This window comes from Fulmarus glacialis, unplaced genomic scaffold (assembly GCF_000690835.1).
Source record: "Fulmarus glacialis isolate BGI_N327 unplaced genomic scaffold, ASM69083v1 scaffold13195, whole genome shotgun sequence".
Classification (NCBI taxonomy): Eukaryota; Metazoa; Chordata; class Aves; order Procellariiformes; family Procellariidae; genus Fulmarus; species Fulmarus glacialis.
In genome coordinates, this window is record NW_009214990.1 from 39,134 (window position 1) to 58,751 (window position 19,618).

General features: G+C 40.1%; 1 protein-coding gene across 1 annotated transcript in view; it reads right to left on the reverse strand.

Moving 5' to 3' along the window:
• Positions 1-19,575, reverse strand: part of LIN52 (lin-52 DREAM MuvB core complex component) — a gene marked incomplete at its 5' end in the record, with an annotated part of 44,638 nt that extends 25,063 nt beyond the window's left edge. Inside the window, 3 exons of the mRNA XM_009578798.1 lie at positions 17,860-17,943; positions 18,975-19,041; positions 19,498-19,575. Of these exons, the coding sequence (XP_009577093.1) occupies positions 17,860-17,943; positions 18,975-19,041; positions 19,498-19,575 (229 nt within the window). The remainder of the gene's footprint in view (positions 1-17,859; positions 17,944-18,974; positions 19,042-19,497) is intronic.
• Between the last annotated feature and the right edge of the window lie 43 nt (positions 19,576-19,618).

Below are 19,618 nucleotides of genomic sequence, written 5' to 3' on the forward strand. Positions count from 1 at the left end.
ATCTGCTTAATCAGTTATTAGATGCTTTTTAATTCCCTCCACTCTTGTGCTTGTGCTGTAGCAACCAATCAGTAAAAATACCTCCTCAAAATTAAACTGCGAACTGAAAATCTCTATTTATGCAGCATGGAGTTTCCTATTCCCATCTCCCCAATTACAGCAAAAAGTTGTAAGATAAATCACAGGAAAATAATTGAACTATATCCTTTAGCTTTACTGTCAAGACTTACAACTGTGAAAAGCAGTAAATGCAACTTTATTCTTTCCTCATTGTGACCAAAAATTTCTGCAAAAATAAAATTTCTGAAAGAATAAACACACCCATTTTCTCAGAACCAAAACCCATCAATACATAACATTTTGGGACTGACAACTGAAGTACAGTATGCCAACCACAGGTTTGGTTCCACATTTTAAGAGCCTAAGTTAACCACTGAGTAATGAGCTTAACTTTCTGCGTGTGAATTCATCAGGCTTAATTATGACATGAGTTTGCAGTGTGTTCAGGGAACAACAATCTCTTGGACACTTTAAAGAATCCACAAACAGCCTTCAAACATGCTTTCATGGGCAAGTATAAAGTAATGTTTTATTACAAAAATAAATTTCTAAGAGCCAGCACTTCACTGGAGGGGGGAGGTGAAGAACAAACTTGCAATGAATATGATGAGAAGAGGTAGTATGTTTACTCTGCTGGCAATGGCATTAAGCACCCTTTTTTGATCTCCAGCTAGAACTCAAAAAGCCACAGCAAAACCCTCCTGTACAGACAGAGACAATTCAAAATGCCTCAGCACCCAGACAAATTCACATTAGGACCAAGAGTTGGATTTTTAATAGAGAAGTAAGCAATAGGTACGTAGTAAATTCTCCATCACTATTAATTTGTTTTAGTGAGACAGGATTTTTTTTTTTTCTCCTAAAAAAGACAGCTTTTAGACAAGGGAATTCAGGCAAGAAATTAACTCAAAGAAGCCTCCTAGCCACACGATCAAAAATTTTTCTTGTGACCTTCTAAACTGTACCTCTTTCCCACAGCTCAGGCTGGGTCGCATTTACAAGCTCCATCTCCTAGAGTGGCCTTTCAGGATGCTCTGGAAGAGTTGGAGAAAAGTGCGCTCTTAAATTCTAGTCTTCTCAGAAGATTGCCCCTAGGCCTGAAACCAGATACACCTACACTTACAGAGTAACATACGAATAAGAGCAACAAAACATGGTTTTCAACACTTAAATCCATAAAGTGACTGGAACAAATTAGTACGAGTTATTTTAACTTGTCCTGAATTTAATAAGGTACTTTACATTGACTTCAGAGTGTGCTGAACTGACTCACCTAAAAACAGAGATGAAACAAAAATAAGATTTAGTACCAAAAAATTAGGTTCATTCCCTTCCCCTCCCTGCACATTTCTGTCTTATCATCTGACCTTGTACATCTGTTCCATAGTCTCATGATTGATCTGGTATTAAAAACCCTACCTTCAGCCAGTCTATCCTTTTATCTCTCAGTATTATGCAATTGGTAGGTATTTGATGAATATATATTTCCAAGCACCCACAACAACTAGGACGAAGAAAATATTTTCCATTTGGTAACATCTCCCCTTTCCTATCTCTTGTCTAAGCTCTCCCTCTTGGTTACTCAGCTTTGTGAATAAATCCATTCTCTCCTCACAGCTTCCTCAAGCAGTATCAACATGAATTTCATTCTTCTTCTGTCCAAGCCAGCACCAACAGAGGAAACCTGTTATTTTCACTCTATAGACTCTCAGAAAAGACCAGCCTTGTAAGTAGCAAAGTAAGCCACAAGAGCTCTCAGTCCAGTACAACAGTATCACACCAGCTCCAATTAATTAATACATAAGAAGTCCTTTTATAGCCATTAAAGTTAGATTTGTTTAATGAAAACAAACTGTATAGAAATGAATAAAAAAAACAGAGGAACAATAATGAAATCAGTCTAAAGAAATCCGTAAGAGGAGATAAAGGCAAAGAAAAATCTGCAAGGAGGTAAAGTCTTACATTATTAGACTAATGTATATAGCTGGGGGGAAATGTAAGCTTTCATGCACTCAAGTTACTACCTCTTTAATTAAAAATCATATGACATTATATTGTTAAACTTAACAAGATCCTGAAGAAGTATTACATAAAAACGTAGAAATAGGTAGATTTTCAATAGATAAAGCTATAGAAGCTTTGCGTTTCAGGGAATACACCACTGCTGTTGGGGAGGGTTGGCAAGAAACCTCCCTTTGCCTGCTCCTCCTTAATTGTGCAGAACGGTGAGTAGCTCTTCACACTGACACAGTCCGCTGTCAGGGGGCAAGACACTGAAAGAGTACTGGTCTGAGTATGGCAATTCCCGTGGTCCTGTTAGAAGTTGTTTCCTGAATTGATAGAATGTTGTGATCTATGCTATTTCTGGCAGAAAATATTCATTTTGGGCTTCATCTGCTAATCCCAACACTGCACTTAAAAAAAAAGGCAAACAAACCCCCCCCCAAAAACCCAGCAAAAAACTCACCCCACACATAAAAGGCTATTCAGGAAGTCAGAAGTATGATTCCCCATTCCAGCTATTTTTGTCTCAAGCCCACTGCTATATTCAATAATGCATTCTAAAGGAGAAAATTATCAGAAAAAAATCACTCTGTTTTATATAGATTGCTCAGTTCTCTGTCCTAAACCCGCAAAAGCTCATGGCCATAAACTCCAGTCCTGTTGGGACACATGGATATGCTAGGTTTTTTACAAGATTTTTATTCTATCCTATATCCAGTTTTCAATGCCCAACAAAATGCAAATAGCTATCATTACTTGCACACTATTAATACCAGTGATCCTTTGATATTCTGAAATAAAGTTATTGTGTTCCTTTATAATGAAGTACAATCTCTATGCATCAAGGATCGGCACCGCAGAAGACAGGGCTTAGACATAAAACAAAAGGTATGTTCAGGTGAAATCAGTTGGACACGCCTGGGCAGAGGCACCAAGCAGATCCACACTGAGACCTGAGGGGAGCAAGAACACACAGCCATCCTCATTAGAAACACGTCAGGGCAGTAAACTAGATGTGTAAACCGAGGGTCATGGCAGAGTCCTCAGCTTCTTCTCCCTCCCCCCATAAAATGTCTGTTTCTGCAGGAGATATATGGGAACTAGTTATGAAAGTCAAGCAATTAAAAAGCATTTCTGAGGCATTCATGGGACTGTACCAGCCACAAGTGCCTGACAGCTCTACGCGTGTGCAAGTCCCTGGAGAGCCATCACACTTCAATTACTATCACTAACATTAGTCATTATCAGGCTGGCTTCAGTCCCTAGGGAAGGCAGGTTGTGATGACAATATCCAGCCTCTCCTTGTAAAACAATTCATTAGGCAAAGCGGAACAGCTGGGGCAGCCACGTGGAGGTCTGTAGAGTGGCCGCCCCACCGGGACCTCCAGCCCCCCTTTTCCTTTTGGAGAGGGGGAGCCACCGCCCCCATGACAGCTGTAAAAGCCTCTGGGGACACTTCAGGTTTAATCAGTACTCCTTATACTCAGGGGAAGCATTTGATTGCAAACTTAAAATAATGGCACTCAGAAGGTTACAACAATCATCAGATAAGAGGCTTTAGGGCATTTTTATCTTGTTCTAATGCTCACAAGTTAATGAGGCAATAAGAGACAGATACTATCAGACTTGGTCTAGCAACATTATACAGACAGGACGTTCAGAGCTGCATTTACTGGAGATGCAAGAGGTAAGGTGGCAAGTCCATGATTGATCTTACAGAAGACTTCATGCCCAGAACAACTGAAACCACTCAATAAAGTGACAAAATGCTAGGAGATTTTTCACATAGCCTTGTATCCATTATCACCTGATCCAAAATAGAGAAAACTGAAAAGGAATATAGCAATACCCCACCAACATATGTTCAGTACATTTGACAAATACACTGTTACTTCCTTTCTCAAAGCACAAATGCTGACTGAACGAAACAGTGAGACTGATCCGTATGTACTGCGTAACTCCACTGCCTCTGAGCTAGCAGGACAAATGTGCCACCAAACAGGTAAATAATCCCTGGTGTTAGTATGTATACATACTAATGATTTTTAGCCTTTATGCTGCTTAGAAGTAGAAATCTTTGTATATATAATATCTGTAAACAGCTGAGAATAGGCTTGCTTTTCTTAGTTATCTTGCTTGGGCCCCAGGCTGAAGAACACTTGATATTAGGATCTGTTTCATCTCCACATTCTCATTTTACTTCTACTGACAACATACACAATATTCTAATGATGCCTTCCTGTGGCATATAATAGGAGCAAGCAGGGGACAACAACAAGCAGCATACAGGATAGCATACTGTATTGGGTGTGGCCAAAACTGTGGCCAGGTTTTGGTAGCAGGGGGGCTGCAGGGGTGGCTGCTGTGAGACGCTGCTAGAAGCTGTCCGATAGAGCCAATGCCAAGACGGACCCGCTGCTGGCCCAAGCCCATCAGCGACGGTGGTAGCACCTCTGGGATAACGTATTTAAGAAGGGGGAAAAAAAACCTGTGGCGGAACAACAGCAGCAAGGAGAGGAGTGAGAATATGTGAGAGAAACAACTCTGCAGACACCAAGGTCAGTGAAGAAGGAGGGAAGGAGGTGCTCCAGGCACCGGAGCAGATTCCCCTGCAGCCCATGGTGAAGACCATGGTGAGGCAGGCTGTCCCCCTGCAGCCCATGGAGGTCCATGGTGGAGCAGATATACACTGCAGCCCGTGGAGGACCCCACGCTGGAGCAGGTGGATGCGCCCAAAGGAGGCTGTGACCCCGTGGGAAGCCCATGCTGGAGCAGGCTCTTGGCAGGACCTGCAGCCCCGTGGGGAGAGAAGCCCACACTGGAGCAGGTTTGCTGGCAGGACTTGCCACCCCGTGGGGAACCCAAGCTGGAGCAGTCTGTTCCTGAAGGACTGCACCCCGTGGAAAGGACCCACACCGGAGCAGTTCGTGAAGAACTGCAGCTGTGGGAAGGACCCACATTGGAGAACTTTGTGGAGGACTGTCTGCCATGGGAGGGACCCCACAGTGGAGCAGGGGAAGAGTGTGAGGAGTCCTCCCCCTGAGGAGGAAGGAGCAGTAGAGGCAATGTGTGATGAACTGACCACAACCCCCATTCCCTGTCTCCCTGCGCCGCAGGGGCGGGAGGAGGTAGAGAAAATCGGGAGTGAAGTTGAGCCCAGGAAGAAGGGAGGTGTAGCGGGAAGGTGTTTTAAGATTTGTTTTTTACTTCTCATTACCCTAATCTGACTTCTAATTGGCAATAAATTAAATTAATTTCCCCAAGTTGAGTCTGGTTTGCCCGTGACGGTAGTTGGCGAGTGATCTCCCTGCCCTTATCTCGACCCACGAGCCTTTCACTGTATTTTCTCTCCCCTGTCCAGCAGAGGAGGGAAGTGATAGAGCAGTTTTGGTGGGGTCAACCCACCACAGATACTTAATGATAAAGGCTTTATATGCTATTTTTTAAAATCTGTGATGTTTCCAGTATCTTGCAAAAGAATGTTAACATGAACTCCACCTTACAGTTGGGGAAATAGGGACAAATAAGGCAAATAAACCAACCAAGCAGAACAGTGGTAGTGCCAGAAACTGAACCTAGGTCTCCAAAGTCACACTGTAGTGTGATTTTTCACCAGGATCAGCTGCTGCTCTGCAAACATGTCCAGCTACCCATACTGTGGAAGAAAATTCTCTCTTCACTCCTGCCAGAAGCCAAAATTTACAGGAAAACATTTTAGACAGAGGTGATACAAGTATAATCTTTCCAATATTTGTAAATACAGAGGAAATGTTCTATTAACACAGAAGTAGTAGAAAAGTTTAATTGGGTAAAGGTATAGATGGCAAATAATAAATACAATTTTCATAATAAATACAATTTAAATAATAAATCCAAACCAGTTGCAAAGGTTTGAGAGTCCCTGCCAGAGCATCTCCTGAGATTTGTTTGGCATTTTTGTGTTTTTAAACCGTAATGGAAAAATGCACATAACCTTATGCTTGATCAAACTTTTCCCCATACTCAATTCCTCCACTGACAGTAGTCTACAAGTTATCCTGTCAGAATGAGAGTAGCAAAAAATAGGCTTCTGACAGTATAATGTAAGAACATTTTGTTTGTAGTCATGTTTCTTTCTGTGCCAAGCATGTGGCAGGTAGAAATGCTTTAATGCGACAGCCCATTCCTTTACTTTTGTGGCTAAAACCTCTTCAGTCAAGCTCCATTGACCCCTTGCTTGTCTAGACAGATGATGGTCGTTTCACTGTTCATTTGAGCTGAGACACACAAGAACCTCTGTGTATGCTGAGGACCATTCTCTTCCTCTACTTAAAGAATGATACTGAATGGACTGTATCTCCCTACGCAGAAAAACAGGTTCCCCGGCCCAAGTTGCATAGATTCATAATCAATTCTGTGGATAGAAGTATTTGGAAGTCCATTCATAATCCCCCAAAAAGCATGGAAGCCATCACTGCGATACAAGAATCCTTAGGCTTCTTGTTCCTAGTCAGGCTGCTCACATGGAGGCAGACCATGGAGTTGCACCTGAGATGTCCTGCTCAAAGCTTCTAAGCTGAACCAACTGTTCGGTGCCGAGTTCAGCTGAGATTGGGGAATGCAGGTTTTGAATTAACTTACTTCTAGAAAGGATCTTAGATCACAGAATCATTCAATCACTGGATGATCTGGGTTACAAGGGCTCAGGAGGTCTCCTAGTCAAAGTAGGGTTGATTATGGGGTCAGATCATGTTGCATACGGCTTTATTCAGTCAGGTCTGGAAAACCTCCAAGAATAGAGACTGCACAACCACCCTAGTGGTTGCACAACATGTTCCACTGCTTGACTGACCAATGCTAATATGCCAGATGTCCTCACAAAGCACAAATTACTGCTTTGAGTAACATACCAAAAATCCTGCAAAAGCTAATGGTGATGGATCAGATGAATTATTTCAGTGTCTTCAAAGCAGTTTGGTCAGTTAGTCTCCAGATGAATCAGATCTCTGCCTCTTCTTCCCCACCAACATCAAAAAGACTCCCTTCCCTTAACCACAGGAAGTATCTAGATCAACCTTCACTCTATCAACATCAACTCAACAACTCTTTTCCAGAAAGGATCAAACTATTGCAGTATTTCTTCCCACTATCGAACAAACTATAGGAGCCAAAAGACTTTCAGAAGAGACATTTTTAGAAAGGAATACCAGGGTATAACACAAGTGTTTTGTGTGGGGTTTTTTGTTGTTGGTTTTTTTTTTGTTTGGGTTTTGTTTTGTTTTAATAAAGCAAGTAATACATCCTGGCTGAAGTACCTTTCAGAGGTGACCTTTGTTTTAACAAAATCAGATTCACAAACTAGGTATGGGGATGTAGACAAAGAGAGGAGGAGGATAAGAGAAAAGGAAAAAAGACAGACATTTCAATAAAGATCAGGTAAAAAGTATCTCATAGTAACTCAGCTTTTATTCTGAATGTTGCTGTTGCACTGAGTATCACTCATTAAGATCAACAGCAGTTTTAAGAGCACAGTTACCTGCCGGCTATTGGGCCACTTAACATGTGGTCCTTACACATAACTTTGGAAACTCAGTTACCAGAGCTAGATGGACACTAACGCTCGAAAAGCTTCCCTTTGTATTTCCAACATCAGGCTCCAGAATTAACAACCATGCAATGGCAGATGTCATCTTAGCATTTCTAACACTCCTACATCTATGCACATTTAAAAAGCTATCTACACAATCACAGACTTTACATTGTTTATGATAATCTCTCTTCTGTAAAAGCTGTCCAGCAGACTTCGAAAAATTCAATCAGCTGCATTTGGGGGTCTCAATGCATACTTGACATAATGGTAATTTGGGTTGTTACAGTCACTTTGAATATTTAAAAATAATTCTGTGAGAAAATAATTAACTTCTTACTGTGACAAAAAATTAGTAAGTCACAGACAAAAAAATCCAACCCAAACTATATAATCTGACAAAAGGAGATTCTCCATACACAAATATCAACAACAGGCATCAAACAGAAAATAAAAGCAAAGAGAAATTGCAGAAGTTTGAACTTTTAACACATTTAGGAGAGTTTTAGAGATTTTTTTCCCCTTTTCTCAAACTCCAACAGTGTACACCTCCTTCTGCAGCAAGCAGAGTCTTCAATGTCTGGAGACTAGGATGCTGTATTAGTACTCGCCATCGAAATCCACAATAGCACTTTCCCCTCAGAGTAAGGGAGGGGGAAGAAGGCGAAGATGCAGAAATTTCTTGAAGCTTAGAGAAATATTTATTCTACTTCACCAGCAGACAGAGAACACCCTAAGGATTCATGCAGTATTTTTTCCATATATGACAGTTACCTAGATACAGCATTTGTTTTATGGTAAGAATGCACAATTTATGCATATGGCTAGTATCACATTTGATATCATCAGTAGTATCTCCCTGATTTTGTATTTAAGAACAGTCTGGACCTGCTTTTTTTTTCTCTGCACATAGAGGGCAACTCAACCACACACCCACTTACTTAAAAAAAAACAATAGTAGCCAAGGTCCAGACTCAATTTCCATCCTCACCATCACAACCTAATCTCCTGGCAAGTTAATGCAAATCAAAGCGAACACTTCTCTGACACTGGTAGCAAAGCGTGTTCCTCTCCCAAGAGAGACCTGTAAAACAGGACAGTCACTGACAGCAGTACAATTACTGACACAGATACAGACTTTATGGACATGTTTATCTCTGCTGTAAATCCACACTCTCTCCCCACTCCGATTCATGAGTCATAAAGAAATTGCAGATAATGAAAAAGTTGGAGAAATTTACAGCGTGTCGGAAACCTCAGACAGCCAGAAGAAATTAAAGAGCTGACTGAGGATAAATCACACAGGTACAATTAAAACTTCCTATACCTTCTTCACTTCCAAACTGGGGCACAAGCCAATGGAGATGATGAAAAGTTGAGGTCATGACTCCTCTGACTGTAATCATTTCTTAACTACCTACATGTCAAAATTAGCCATTTCAGAGATCACGTATGAATGCCAATTTCGAGCCGGCATTCTGATGTCTCATTCTTCCGACAGGAGCTGCCCCGGAAGAATCCTGCCTGTAAATAAGCCACCCAGTGAGCAGTATAAGGAAAGGTGATTTCCTCGTCGCTCTGCAGATGCAGAGTATCTCTTACCATAGCGCTGTGCATTAAAATGAAGAAGCAAATCTACAGTGTGGGAGAAGGGTATAAAGAGAAGCAGGAGAAAGACCAACATTTCACATGGAAATCATAGCAGCTTGGACATCACGGTGACAGGGCCATATAAACACCTTAACGGACAACTTAAGTGTTTTCACCTCTCTGAAACAATCAAATAAGGACCAAGAATTACTATGAATGTAAACTGAAAAACAACCTCCACATTTTTTCCTAGTAAGGAAAACAAAAACAACCATTTCAACTGATTGTGTAGTTCCTGAAAAACTCTGTGATCATCTCCTAACCCACAAATGAACCATCCAAAATGTGAGACATTTTTTGGGAGAAGTCTACTAACTCTGCTAAGTAAATCCTTAAGCTAACTGCGTATTACAGAAATCCAGTGTCCAAAGAGCATAATTTTGTTGTCCAGCTATAAAACTCTGCCTTCAAGCTTTGAAGCACATGAAGTATACTATTTCACATAAAGTCCTTGCCAAACACAGTACTAAATAACAAAATAAGGGAGAAATATGCTTTCAGGCAAAACTGAAACACGATGAAGATTCATTCAGCAAGGCAGGGAATGTAGAAACTAACCAAGAAAAAACCCAGTTGCTACAAAGAAAATTCTAAGCTGAGCAGAAATAACCGAAGTACCAGCACCTCAAACTGCTTCCTCCTATGCAGGACAGCTCACCTTGCAAGATTAAATAAACTGTGTATTTTAAGTTTAAGGACATAATGAGCACTAGACTTGGCATACAATGTTCTCTTCTGAGTCCAACATATTTAGAACAATGTAGGCAATTCCAAAACATATTTTCTTCCTTCTTGTTTCAGATTAATACAGACACACTAGTGCTAGAAGCATTATACTTCTGGAGGTGTCAGTTTTTAACAAAGAAAAAGTAAGCACCCTCCTTACTCTTTTGTCAGCAGTCAAGATGTTAAGAACATTGCTGTATCTTTCTAATAACTGGCACTGAGAGTTCTGCTGTGGGATCTAGATTTGAATCCACATTACGTGATCCTCTTTCACTTCATTTCCTTCTTCCTTCTCCAAAAGTCAGTTCTCTTCTCCAGCTCCACCACAACACTTTAGGTAGTCTATTTCTCCAAGGAAGTAATGAAAAAGTTCATGTTCAGGAAGGAGTCTGCTCTTCTACATAGATTCCAAAACCTCCTTTTGGCTAACAAGAAACCATAAAAATACAGTTCACTCTTTCATGCAACTTCCCAGACTGCAGAGAGTGGACATACAGCTTTTACTAAAATGGACCAATGAGAGATTTCAGAAGACGCCATGAGACAGACACCCCACTGCCACCCTGAATATTAAAACACTCTTTACTTACACATACCTGTTGATACGTTGATTTCCTACAAATATAAGTCTGAAACATTTGGCTGCAAACAAGCGTACATACAGACCAGAAAAGGCACCAGGCAACTAGAAAATACACTAGGCAACTGTACTACAGGAAGCGGGGGCATGTTCACAAATGTAAAGCAAGGCTTCTGAGCTTAAAAAGCCTCTGTCTTGATTGACTCAGAGAAAGAAAAAATGGTTATGGTCAAGAAATATTTTAACTGATCAATTATATCATTGATATAAGCCTGTCTGGGTACAAAGGCCAGGTGTTTTGCATGGAGCCTAAAGGCTGCAAGTTGGTACTACAATGTAGACATTCCTAGAAAAGACAATCCATTACAGAAAAGGAGCGATGTTTCAGTAAGAGGATACATTGTCCTCCCTCCTTTCCTTACTTTGATTCTAATTCAACAACTTACACAAAGTTCAAGTTTAATAACTAAGTGTCATGCCCTGTTTTTTAGTTTAATAGATAATACAAGTTCAGTCCACCAAAGATGGAGCTCCTGATTTAAACACACCCTACCTACAACCAGCATCAAAAAAGGAAAAAAAAATTAAAATAATTTAAAAAACCCTCAATGAGTGAATTCAACCATATAGGGAAGAGCTATCCTAGCTTTGAAATTATCCATGTCAAGAGCAGCCTGCAAGGATCACAGGTAGAACTAAGCATGTATGTTTCAAAATATGCTACAGTTAAATCCTGCTGAAAAAAACATGTAACTGCTCTACCCTTCCAAACTTACAAAAAAGCTGAACTTGCAGGCAGGAGATCATGATAGACAGCATTTATCTGAGAGAAATGAAAAACCGAAGACTACCAATCTGAGAAAGAGTGGGAATCTGTAAATAGCTTGGAGTTCAGTCTCCTTTATGATTTTCCAGAAATTTCAGAGGCTGCTGAGGCTGCAGAGGACTACAGTTCACAATCAAGAACAGCTTAACTTGGGAGCAAGGTACCTGTTCCTCATTCATGTGCCTACCCGTCTCTTGCTGTCTCTGGAAAGGTCTCTCCATTACGGGGACACCTCAGTGATTTCTGATAATGGCTGCTTAACTACCATGCAGTCTAGCCTATTACTAAAATAAATAAATAAACAAAAAAAACCACTGTCAAACAGAAGGTCCTTCCAACCCACTACCCTGACTCTGATGTGCCGATGACCAACGCCTACAGAAGAGTGTAAGAGCAGGGAAGCACATAGCTGTACCTGCCTAGTAATCTCTCCCAGCTTTCTGCATCTCCAAGATTTCCAAGCCACTGGTGACTTCTCTGTGGTCAGACACCCTCGATGGATTTATCTTCCAATAATTTGTCTCATCTACCGAGCGAGATAAACTCCATGCCCGCAACCTCCAGCAGCGATGAATTCTGACTTTAATGCGCAGCGCAAGTACCTCCTCGTGTCTGTCCTGACACGCTATTTTATTCTCTCTGGCTCCCGTAGTATGAGAAACAGTGAAGAATCATTCCCTATTCACACTTTCTCTGCATTAATCAGCTTTACAGATCTTTTTCACATACTGCACCAGTCGTCTCTCTCCAGGCTAAAAACTCCTAATCATTTACCCATTCTTCATATTAAGGAAAACTATCACTGACTGACTAAATGCTGGCTAACTTCTCCTTTATCAGTCTGTGGTGCTACAAGATGGCCAAGTTTTTGCTGTTCACCTGACATCTCCCAGGTCATCCGGGTCTAATTCTTGGGCTCTTGATAGCTAGCATCAAATAGCTCTTCCACTGTACTCTTGGTATTTAATTTACTTGACATATACATGGAAAAGAAATCAGTGTTACAAAGAAAATACAAGCAAAGTTGCTAGAGTCCAGTGAAAGCCAGGGAACACACCACCACGGGGACTATAAATAGGGAGACTTGGTTGAGCCCGTTCAGTAACTGTCACGTTGTTCTTGAAAGCGTGTGAGGATTTGACACTGGAAAATATAGTCATTCTTACATTCCTAATTTTACAGGAAGAAAAGCACAAAACAGCTTCAACTCCAACATAAGAAAGCAGAGTAGCAAAATCACTGACAGGGAAATTATAAATGCTATTCACATCTGCAGGGTCAGTTATCCCACATTTTCTAATATTTAAGATAGATACTGCACAAAAGCACCATTACCTCCACAAACATATTAGGGCTTAAAAAAAATAGGCTTTTCAGGAAGTCTTGCACTAGCGATATCACCGAAGCTATACTGTGACAGCAGAGGAGCCAGTGAGATTTTATAAACATGGCTGTGATACTAGATAGATACATATGATATATACACATTCACACACACACATTTTAGGACTTCTGAACCACTATAGCAGGTGTTACCTGAAAAATATCAGAGATTCACAGAGAAGCAAGAGCAGGGCCTTCAGAAAGTCCCTGGACAACCACATTCCTTCAGTGACGTGGTGCTTTTCGTGCTTCCCCATCCTACCTGTTACTTTTATACACAGGTTTGTTCCAAAGTTTGGGGAAAAAAGTATTTTTTTTATTTTACTTTTTAAAAAATTTTTCTTTACAAAAACCATATTTTTCTCTGTGTATGTAGTTCTCGGATACACCTCTCTGTATACATATATTCAAAAGGATGACAGTGCAGATCTTTAAAAATAACTGCAATCAAGAATAAAAAATCTCTTAACACCAAGTTAAGTTTGCTTACCAGCAATGTATGCACTTCCCAGAGCTGCTAGCTCATGAAACCAAGACTTTAAAAATTTTCTGAAGTCAGCTTTGACTCAGTTGCTCTGAAAGCTGTAATGGGTCATACAGTGGAAAAACAGAGGTAGGTATCTAAATTTGCATTTATTACACAAACTGTTTTGAAACTTTCTCCTTTGTGGGCCACAAACATTGAGTCAGGATCTGTGACTGGGTTCCCAGATAAGAACTATCTCCCTCTTGCATGCCACATCAGCTGGGGGTCTCCTCATTTTGTGGTGCTTACTATCCTGCTCCAAGCAAAGCTGGAGGGATACAGCAGGGAAAAAGCCCATAACAAGGCAATACGCCTATACCTTTTTTTTTGCCCCCCAGACTTCTGCCAGCAGCAGAGATGAGACTCGCTGACTGGCTGCAGCTCACATTCAGCAGTGATACTATGCCTCCCGAAGTCCCCCTAACTACATGAACAATTAAAAGTATGTGTGTTCCTCCTCCCACCCTCACAACACCCACATTAACAGGGACAGCAAAATCCAGACAAAGCAGGATTTTTAATACTAAAAATGGTTTCAATGTATTCTAATCAATAAAATAACTCTTCAACAGAAGGAAAATAGAAGTTCTAATGAGAGAACTGAAGCAAAAAGAGAAAAGCAGTAACAAGCAAGAGGACCAGATAGAATTTTACATAGCTTAAAAAGGAGGCAAGGAAACACAAGCTGATAGCTCAGAAGAGGTGTTGAGAAATAATTTACTTTTAAAAGATTTTATTATTATTGATACCAGGTCCTGAGCCTGGAAGCTGCTGGAGAACTCCAGAACCACCTCGTAGCAAAGAATAAACACACAAACCAGAGACCTCAGGATAGCCTATCCTTTAAGAGGAGAGTAAAAATAAAAAAATAAATCATTGGTTCCTGCTACAAAAATCCTACTTTATTCAAGGAAGGCTAACCTTTAGGTGAATTCTTTGCTAAGGAAGGGAAGAATATCCTGCAAGGAACAAACATGAGTAAGCAAGAATCCACCTACTAGCATGCTAGGAGGAAAGCTGAAGAAGAGATTCCCCATGATCACCTTGGAGATCTTTTCTGATCCACAAGAAAGATCTTCGACATAAGTCATCAGCAAATTAAATGGTGCAAGTAAGAAATTCCGATTTATGGAAGATAGCCCATCTTTTATTGGCAGTTTAATGGCCTGCATCTCAGTAAAAGGGAAATGAAACTACAGGAGACCACGCAGCCAGCAGTCAGAAACATATTTTTAAAAAAGCAAGGTGCTCACTTGTCAATTTGGTTTAAAAAAAAAGATGACAAAGTTGCAAAATATCTGCCAAACAGAAGTCTTTTTAAACTACAGAGGTAAAAAAACACCAAAAATAAGCAACTTATCTTGTCTCAGTAGGAACTAACTGTATTGGGTACTAACGAAGCTAGAAGAATTGGATACATGGCTGGACAGATCAACAGTTACCTTATTTAGAAAGAAGTAACTGAACCCTAAGACAAGGAGGAGGGAACTGGCATTATCAAAAATAACATTAACCATTTCAGTTGTCAAAGGTCTCCTTTGACATTATTATCCCACATGCTCAGAGACTGACGTGTTATCAGATAAAGCTACTGCAGTCTATACAGGTACATGCTATACCACACAGAAATCATAACAGAGGGCAAGAAGCCTGACTTCTCAAGTGCCCATATAAAATACTGGAGGAAGCTCTGTTAGCATTATGCCAGCCTGCATGACATTCACTGTATCTCAGACCTCTAACAGTAAAATTAATCTCTGAAGTTTCTAGTCAACTGTTTCTTGAACTTACCGTTAAAATCCAAGCAAGTCTACCCAGTTTCATCTGACAAAGAAAAACTTTCACAGAACTCTGCACCAATTAAGATATAATCACTTAAAATCACATAGGAATACACAACTTTCCAGTGAAATAGCAGTGACTGTAAAACTGGCTACTTTTAAAAGTGAAGGACAACTGTAAATCAAACCAGATGTCAAACAAGCTGGAAAGAAAACTAAGTTATATATTAACAATTTAATTTGATTCACAGAAGCCATGGGGCATTCAACAAAATAGTCAGGGTTACAGAAAGTAAAGGTAACCCGATGGAAAAAAGAGGGGAAAAAGTTAGTTGCAAAGAACAGAAATCTGTGAGAAGCAAGCAACCAAAAGAAGAACTCAGAAATCCATGGTCAAAAAGTTAGGGACAGCAGGAAAATGTGGAATCCAGTAACAGTATTCAACCGTTCTTCAAGCAGCGAAGATGGACAAAGCATTCAATATGTTTGTTCCAAATTTGTCATGAAAGCCTGCTTATATAGACAAAATAGTACGACAGTTCATATGAATTTAAGAAACAAGGCATGTAATTCAGTAATTATTAATCAAACTACATAATGTCAAATCAGTTGCTTAAATTTCAGTTTTAGTGTTGCAATAGTACCTTGATGAATGAACTTTTCAAAAGGTAGCCAGTCCCACATCTCACTTTGCCTAATGAATTCTAATGCAAAATTAACATGAAGTATGCTGTGAACCGGTTCAATAACAAATCTCACAACATAACTACAAAGTCACTCAATAGATACATTTGTCACAGAGTGCTGCAGGAATCACTCTGGCCCTGCACAGCATTTTATCAATAACTTGGATGAAAACATAAGTCTTTGAAAATATAAAAGATTTGAGATGGGATGTAGAAGAGAAGAGTTGGAAGGAAAAGTAAGTTGCTAACACAATGAAACAGAATTGTTTCTCACACTCAATACAGATAAAACGTCTGAAAATACTGTAAAAAAAGACAGTGCACATTCAGAACAGGAAATATATCACAAAAAACAATCTTGGGAAGAAGAATGTCAAATCATGACTGAAATGGAACAGTTTTATAAAAAAGCAGCAAGAATTCTACGGGAAGCTTCATGGTGCCATCTAGAGGAGACTGGTCAGCAGCGGTGCTAATCCTGGTTTTGATAGCCAGCTTCAATTAACAGTCAAGTCAAAAAGCGAGTATTAAATTTCAATACACAAAGATATAATCAAATCCAATACCTCCGGACCAAAACCACAAGTCCCTTAACTTTAATGAACATATCTTTTGGATTTTTCTTCTTGTTCTCTCACTTACCTAAGTCTGTAAGAGAAAAGAACTTCAAGACAGTATTAGGAAAAACAGTCCTGAGAAGCTCTGTTCAAACTCCACATCTAATTTTTTGTGAAAATTTTCCTAAGATAAATGATAATACAAAGCATTCAATATATTATAGCCTAAAGAGAAATAGACTTCAGTGACAAGAAGTTACAAACATGGAGAGCTTTCATAAAGCTTGAAAATTCAGTATTTCAGTTACTATAGACTAAAGGTTATAACTGTTGGACCTCAGATATTTCACTGTTCGCTCACTTTGTCTTCTTTCTGTATTTATTTGTTCTCAGTAAAAATAAATGGAAATGCATGCAACAAATATTGCTAAGGAAACAACAACCTTGTTAGCTTTAATGTAACTCAGGCTCTGCTTAAACTCCATTTAGCAGGACAAAGCCATCTGACATTTAAGCCTACAGCTTAACTGAGAAAGCCAATCATCAGCCAATCTCTGTATTTGACTCAGTTTTACACTGTTATACTGTAACTTCTACTCCGCTAAATGCTTTACACAGTCTTAAAGGACCTTAGCACTGAAAGTAAAATAAACTTGCAGGAGTGTGTTAAAATAGGCTTAATGATCTGTTAATAAGAAAGCATTAGGACATCCTAGGTTTACAGTCAGGAAGACTCTAAAGGTCTATTACTGCTTTTTGTTGTCCACTGAAAAGAAGGTGAAAGACCTGTAAGTTTTAAAACTTTTAGTGCTTTGTGTAGCCCAAGAGTAACTGCAACTAAGGTCTACACCAGAACAAAATGAAGCAGAAAAAATTAAATGTGTCAGTATGTACAGGTAGCATTTAAAAGAAACACAATACTCTTCAAATCCTCAAAGCTGGATCAACCTGTTAACAACAGAGTCCTAAATGCGGTGATGAAAGCAGCTCCTTCTTCAAAAAACTGATAAAAAATGGCTGTTTGTAAGTGGGATGAAGGTCAACTTCAGTACTCAATGACATCACCTCCTGCCACAATTGAGTGTAGGAAAGAAGCATCTACATCTACAGAAGCAGAAAACAGTATGAACACTAATAGAATTCTATACACAAGTGAAAGTTTCACTGCGGAGGCAGTGCACGAAGTTTGACAGAGGTACTGCCACAAGTATTCTGAGAAATAGCTTTACTATCTGAGTGGGAAATTAAGCAAAGTGACCTGATTTATCTAAGGCAACGTTAAGTCAGGAACAGAAGTCTATGTGCCACTAGACAACAGCAGATTGCCACATGAGGTAGGCTGTAAGATGGAGATGTAAGCTCACTCTCATCCTGTTTTGGAAGGTCACTAACTGTGACTGTCAGGCACTTGCCAAATCTGCCAACACACTTTTCCAGTTACAAATGTACAAAGAGCACACACTTTAGTGGGAAGACTTGCAATGCCATCAGTCATATCTGCGTACAGCACTTACATTCATCCAGTCCCAGCTGATAAGCCAGGTTCTGCAGGCCACGAACTTTTTCCATCAGATTAGCTGTAGTGAGGCTCCCCAACTCTAAGAAGAGAGAAAAGTGTGAATTTTAACACTATATATGTGACCCTCTAGTCACAGTTTACCTGTTTACTACTTCACAGAGCACTTTCAAGTCGTACTTCTGACAAGATCTATTTCCAGTGAACAGAGTACGTTCAAAATTCAAGCTGATGCCACCCCTAATTTTAACATACTGAGAAAAAACCAGCTTTCTCTACTGAAAAAGACAGCCACATATCTGGTTCATACTGTAATCTCTGCCACCATTGCAGTGAGCAACTTGCCCCGTATTTTGGAAGTTCTTGTAGGTTCACATTGCTACGTCAACAAGCCATTAAAGAGTATGCAAGGGAACGGACTTATTATACATTAATAATGTGTGCTTAAGCACATTTCTTGCAGCAAGTCGAAGTTAATTTGTCCGACTTTCACTTTGAAACAGTTTATCTGGAGTTCACATGAGAGGCAGAGCACGCTCAAGGATGTTTATTGCAAACTAATAGCTGTAATACGCAGCAAACCGACATGCTAGCTAGCCCTTCTGCAACTTGTTCATACAGCCTTACCGTTCAATTAGAGATTTTGGATCTATGAGTGAAGACACAAGCACAGAGCACCTCTGAGCAAGTCAATCAACAAGTCTAAGCTGCTCACCACGTTTGATCAGCTGAGGCCCACCGAAAAATTCATGCCACTTCTCAAAATACAAGAGACACCCACTATACTTATGCAATGAGAGATTGGCAAGCGAGGTAACTGAAATATATGTAACATTACTGCTTCAACTAGTACTTGCATGCTTGTTTTGAAAAAACAGCCTGCCACTGACATCTGGATATTCTCTTGGAGATAACTGAATTAACGAAAAATGTGTATCATTAACTAGAATAACAGATTCCTGAGCTGGAGATTCTGCAAATGTGATGAGGGCTAGAGGCCACAGGGCCACCTCCAGAACATTTAAAGAACAAGTGTTTTAAGCCTCTTAAGTAAGTATTGAATTCCCATCTGCTTTGGCAACCTTACTTTCTACCCACAAAGTCCACACTCACCCTTTAACATGTCGATATCATCATTTTCTAATTCAGCCATCCACTTGGGAGGAGAATTTGTAATAGGCTGTTTTGAAAAAAATAAAAGTTCATATTCAGACAAGTGCAGTTTTAGAATTATACAGAGGAGTCTGATCCCATATTGAAAACTAGTTACACTGACAGCAAAAATATGAGAGTTCCAGGTGCTCCGTAGAGACATTTTTATGTTCAGTCTTGTTTTCTAGCTTGAATTTTTTAGAGTTAAAAACAGTACACTACCACCCACAAGCCAAAGTCAGTATGAAAAGCTGGATTTCCTAAAGTTTAAAACCTTTTACTTCTTCCAAGGTGTAATTCTCATTCACAGTAAGTTGCATAAGGTATAAAAAAAAAATACAAAAGAGATACTAAAAACAAAATTATACTGACGTTATAATTGAGATACACTTTATAGAACAAAGATGTAAAGCCCACAAGAAACAGCAGATCCACCACCACGCGGGAAGGGGGGAAACGCGAAGGCAAAGGAGCGCCCACTCACGCTTTTGAAGGAGGCGGCGAACTCGGCAACCCCGGGCACTGGGAAGAGAAAACGAAGGGCAGCGGGGGGTGAGCGCCGCTGGCGGCAGCGCCCCTACCCCAACCCCGCCCTGCCCGGCCCC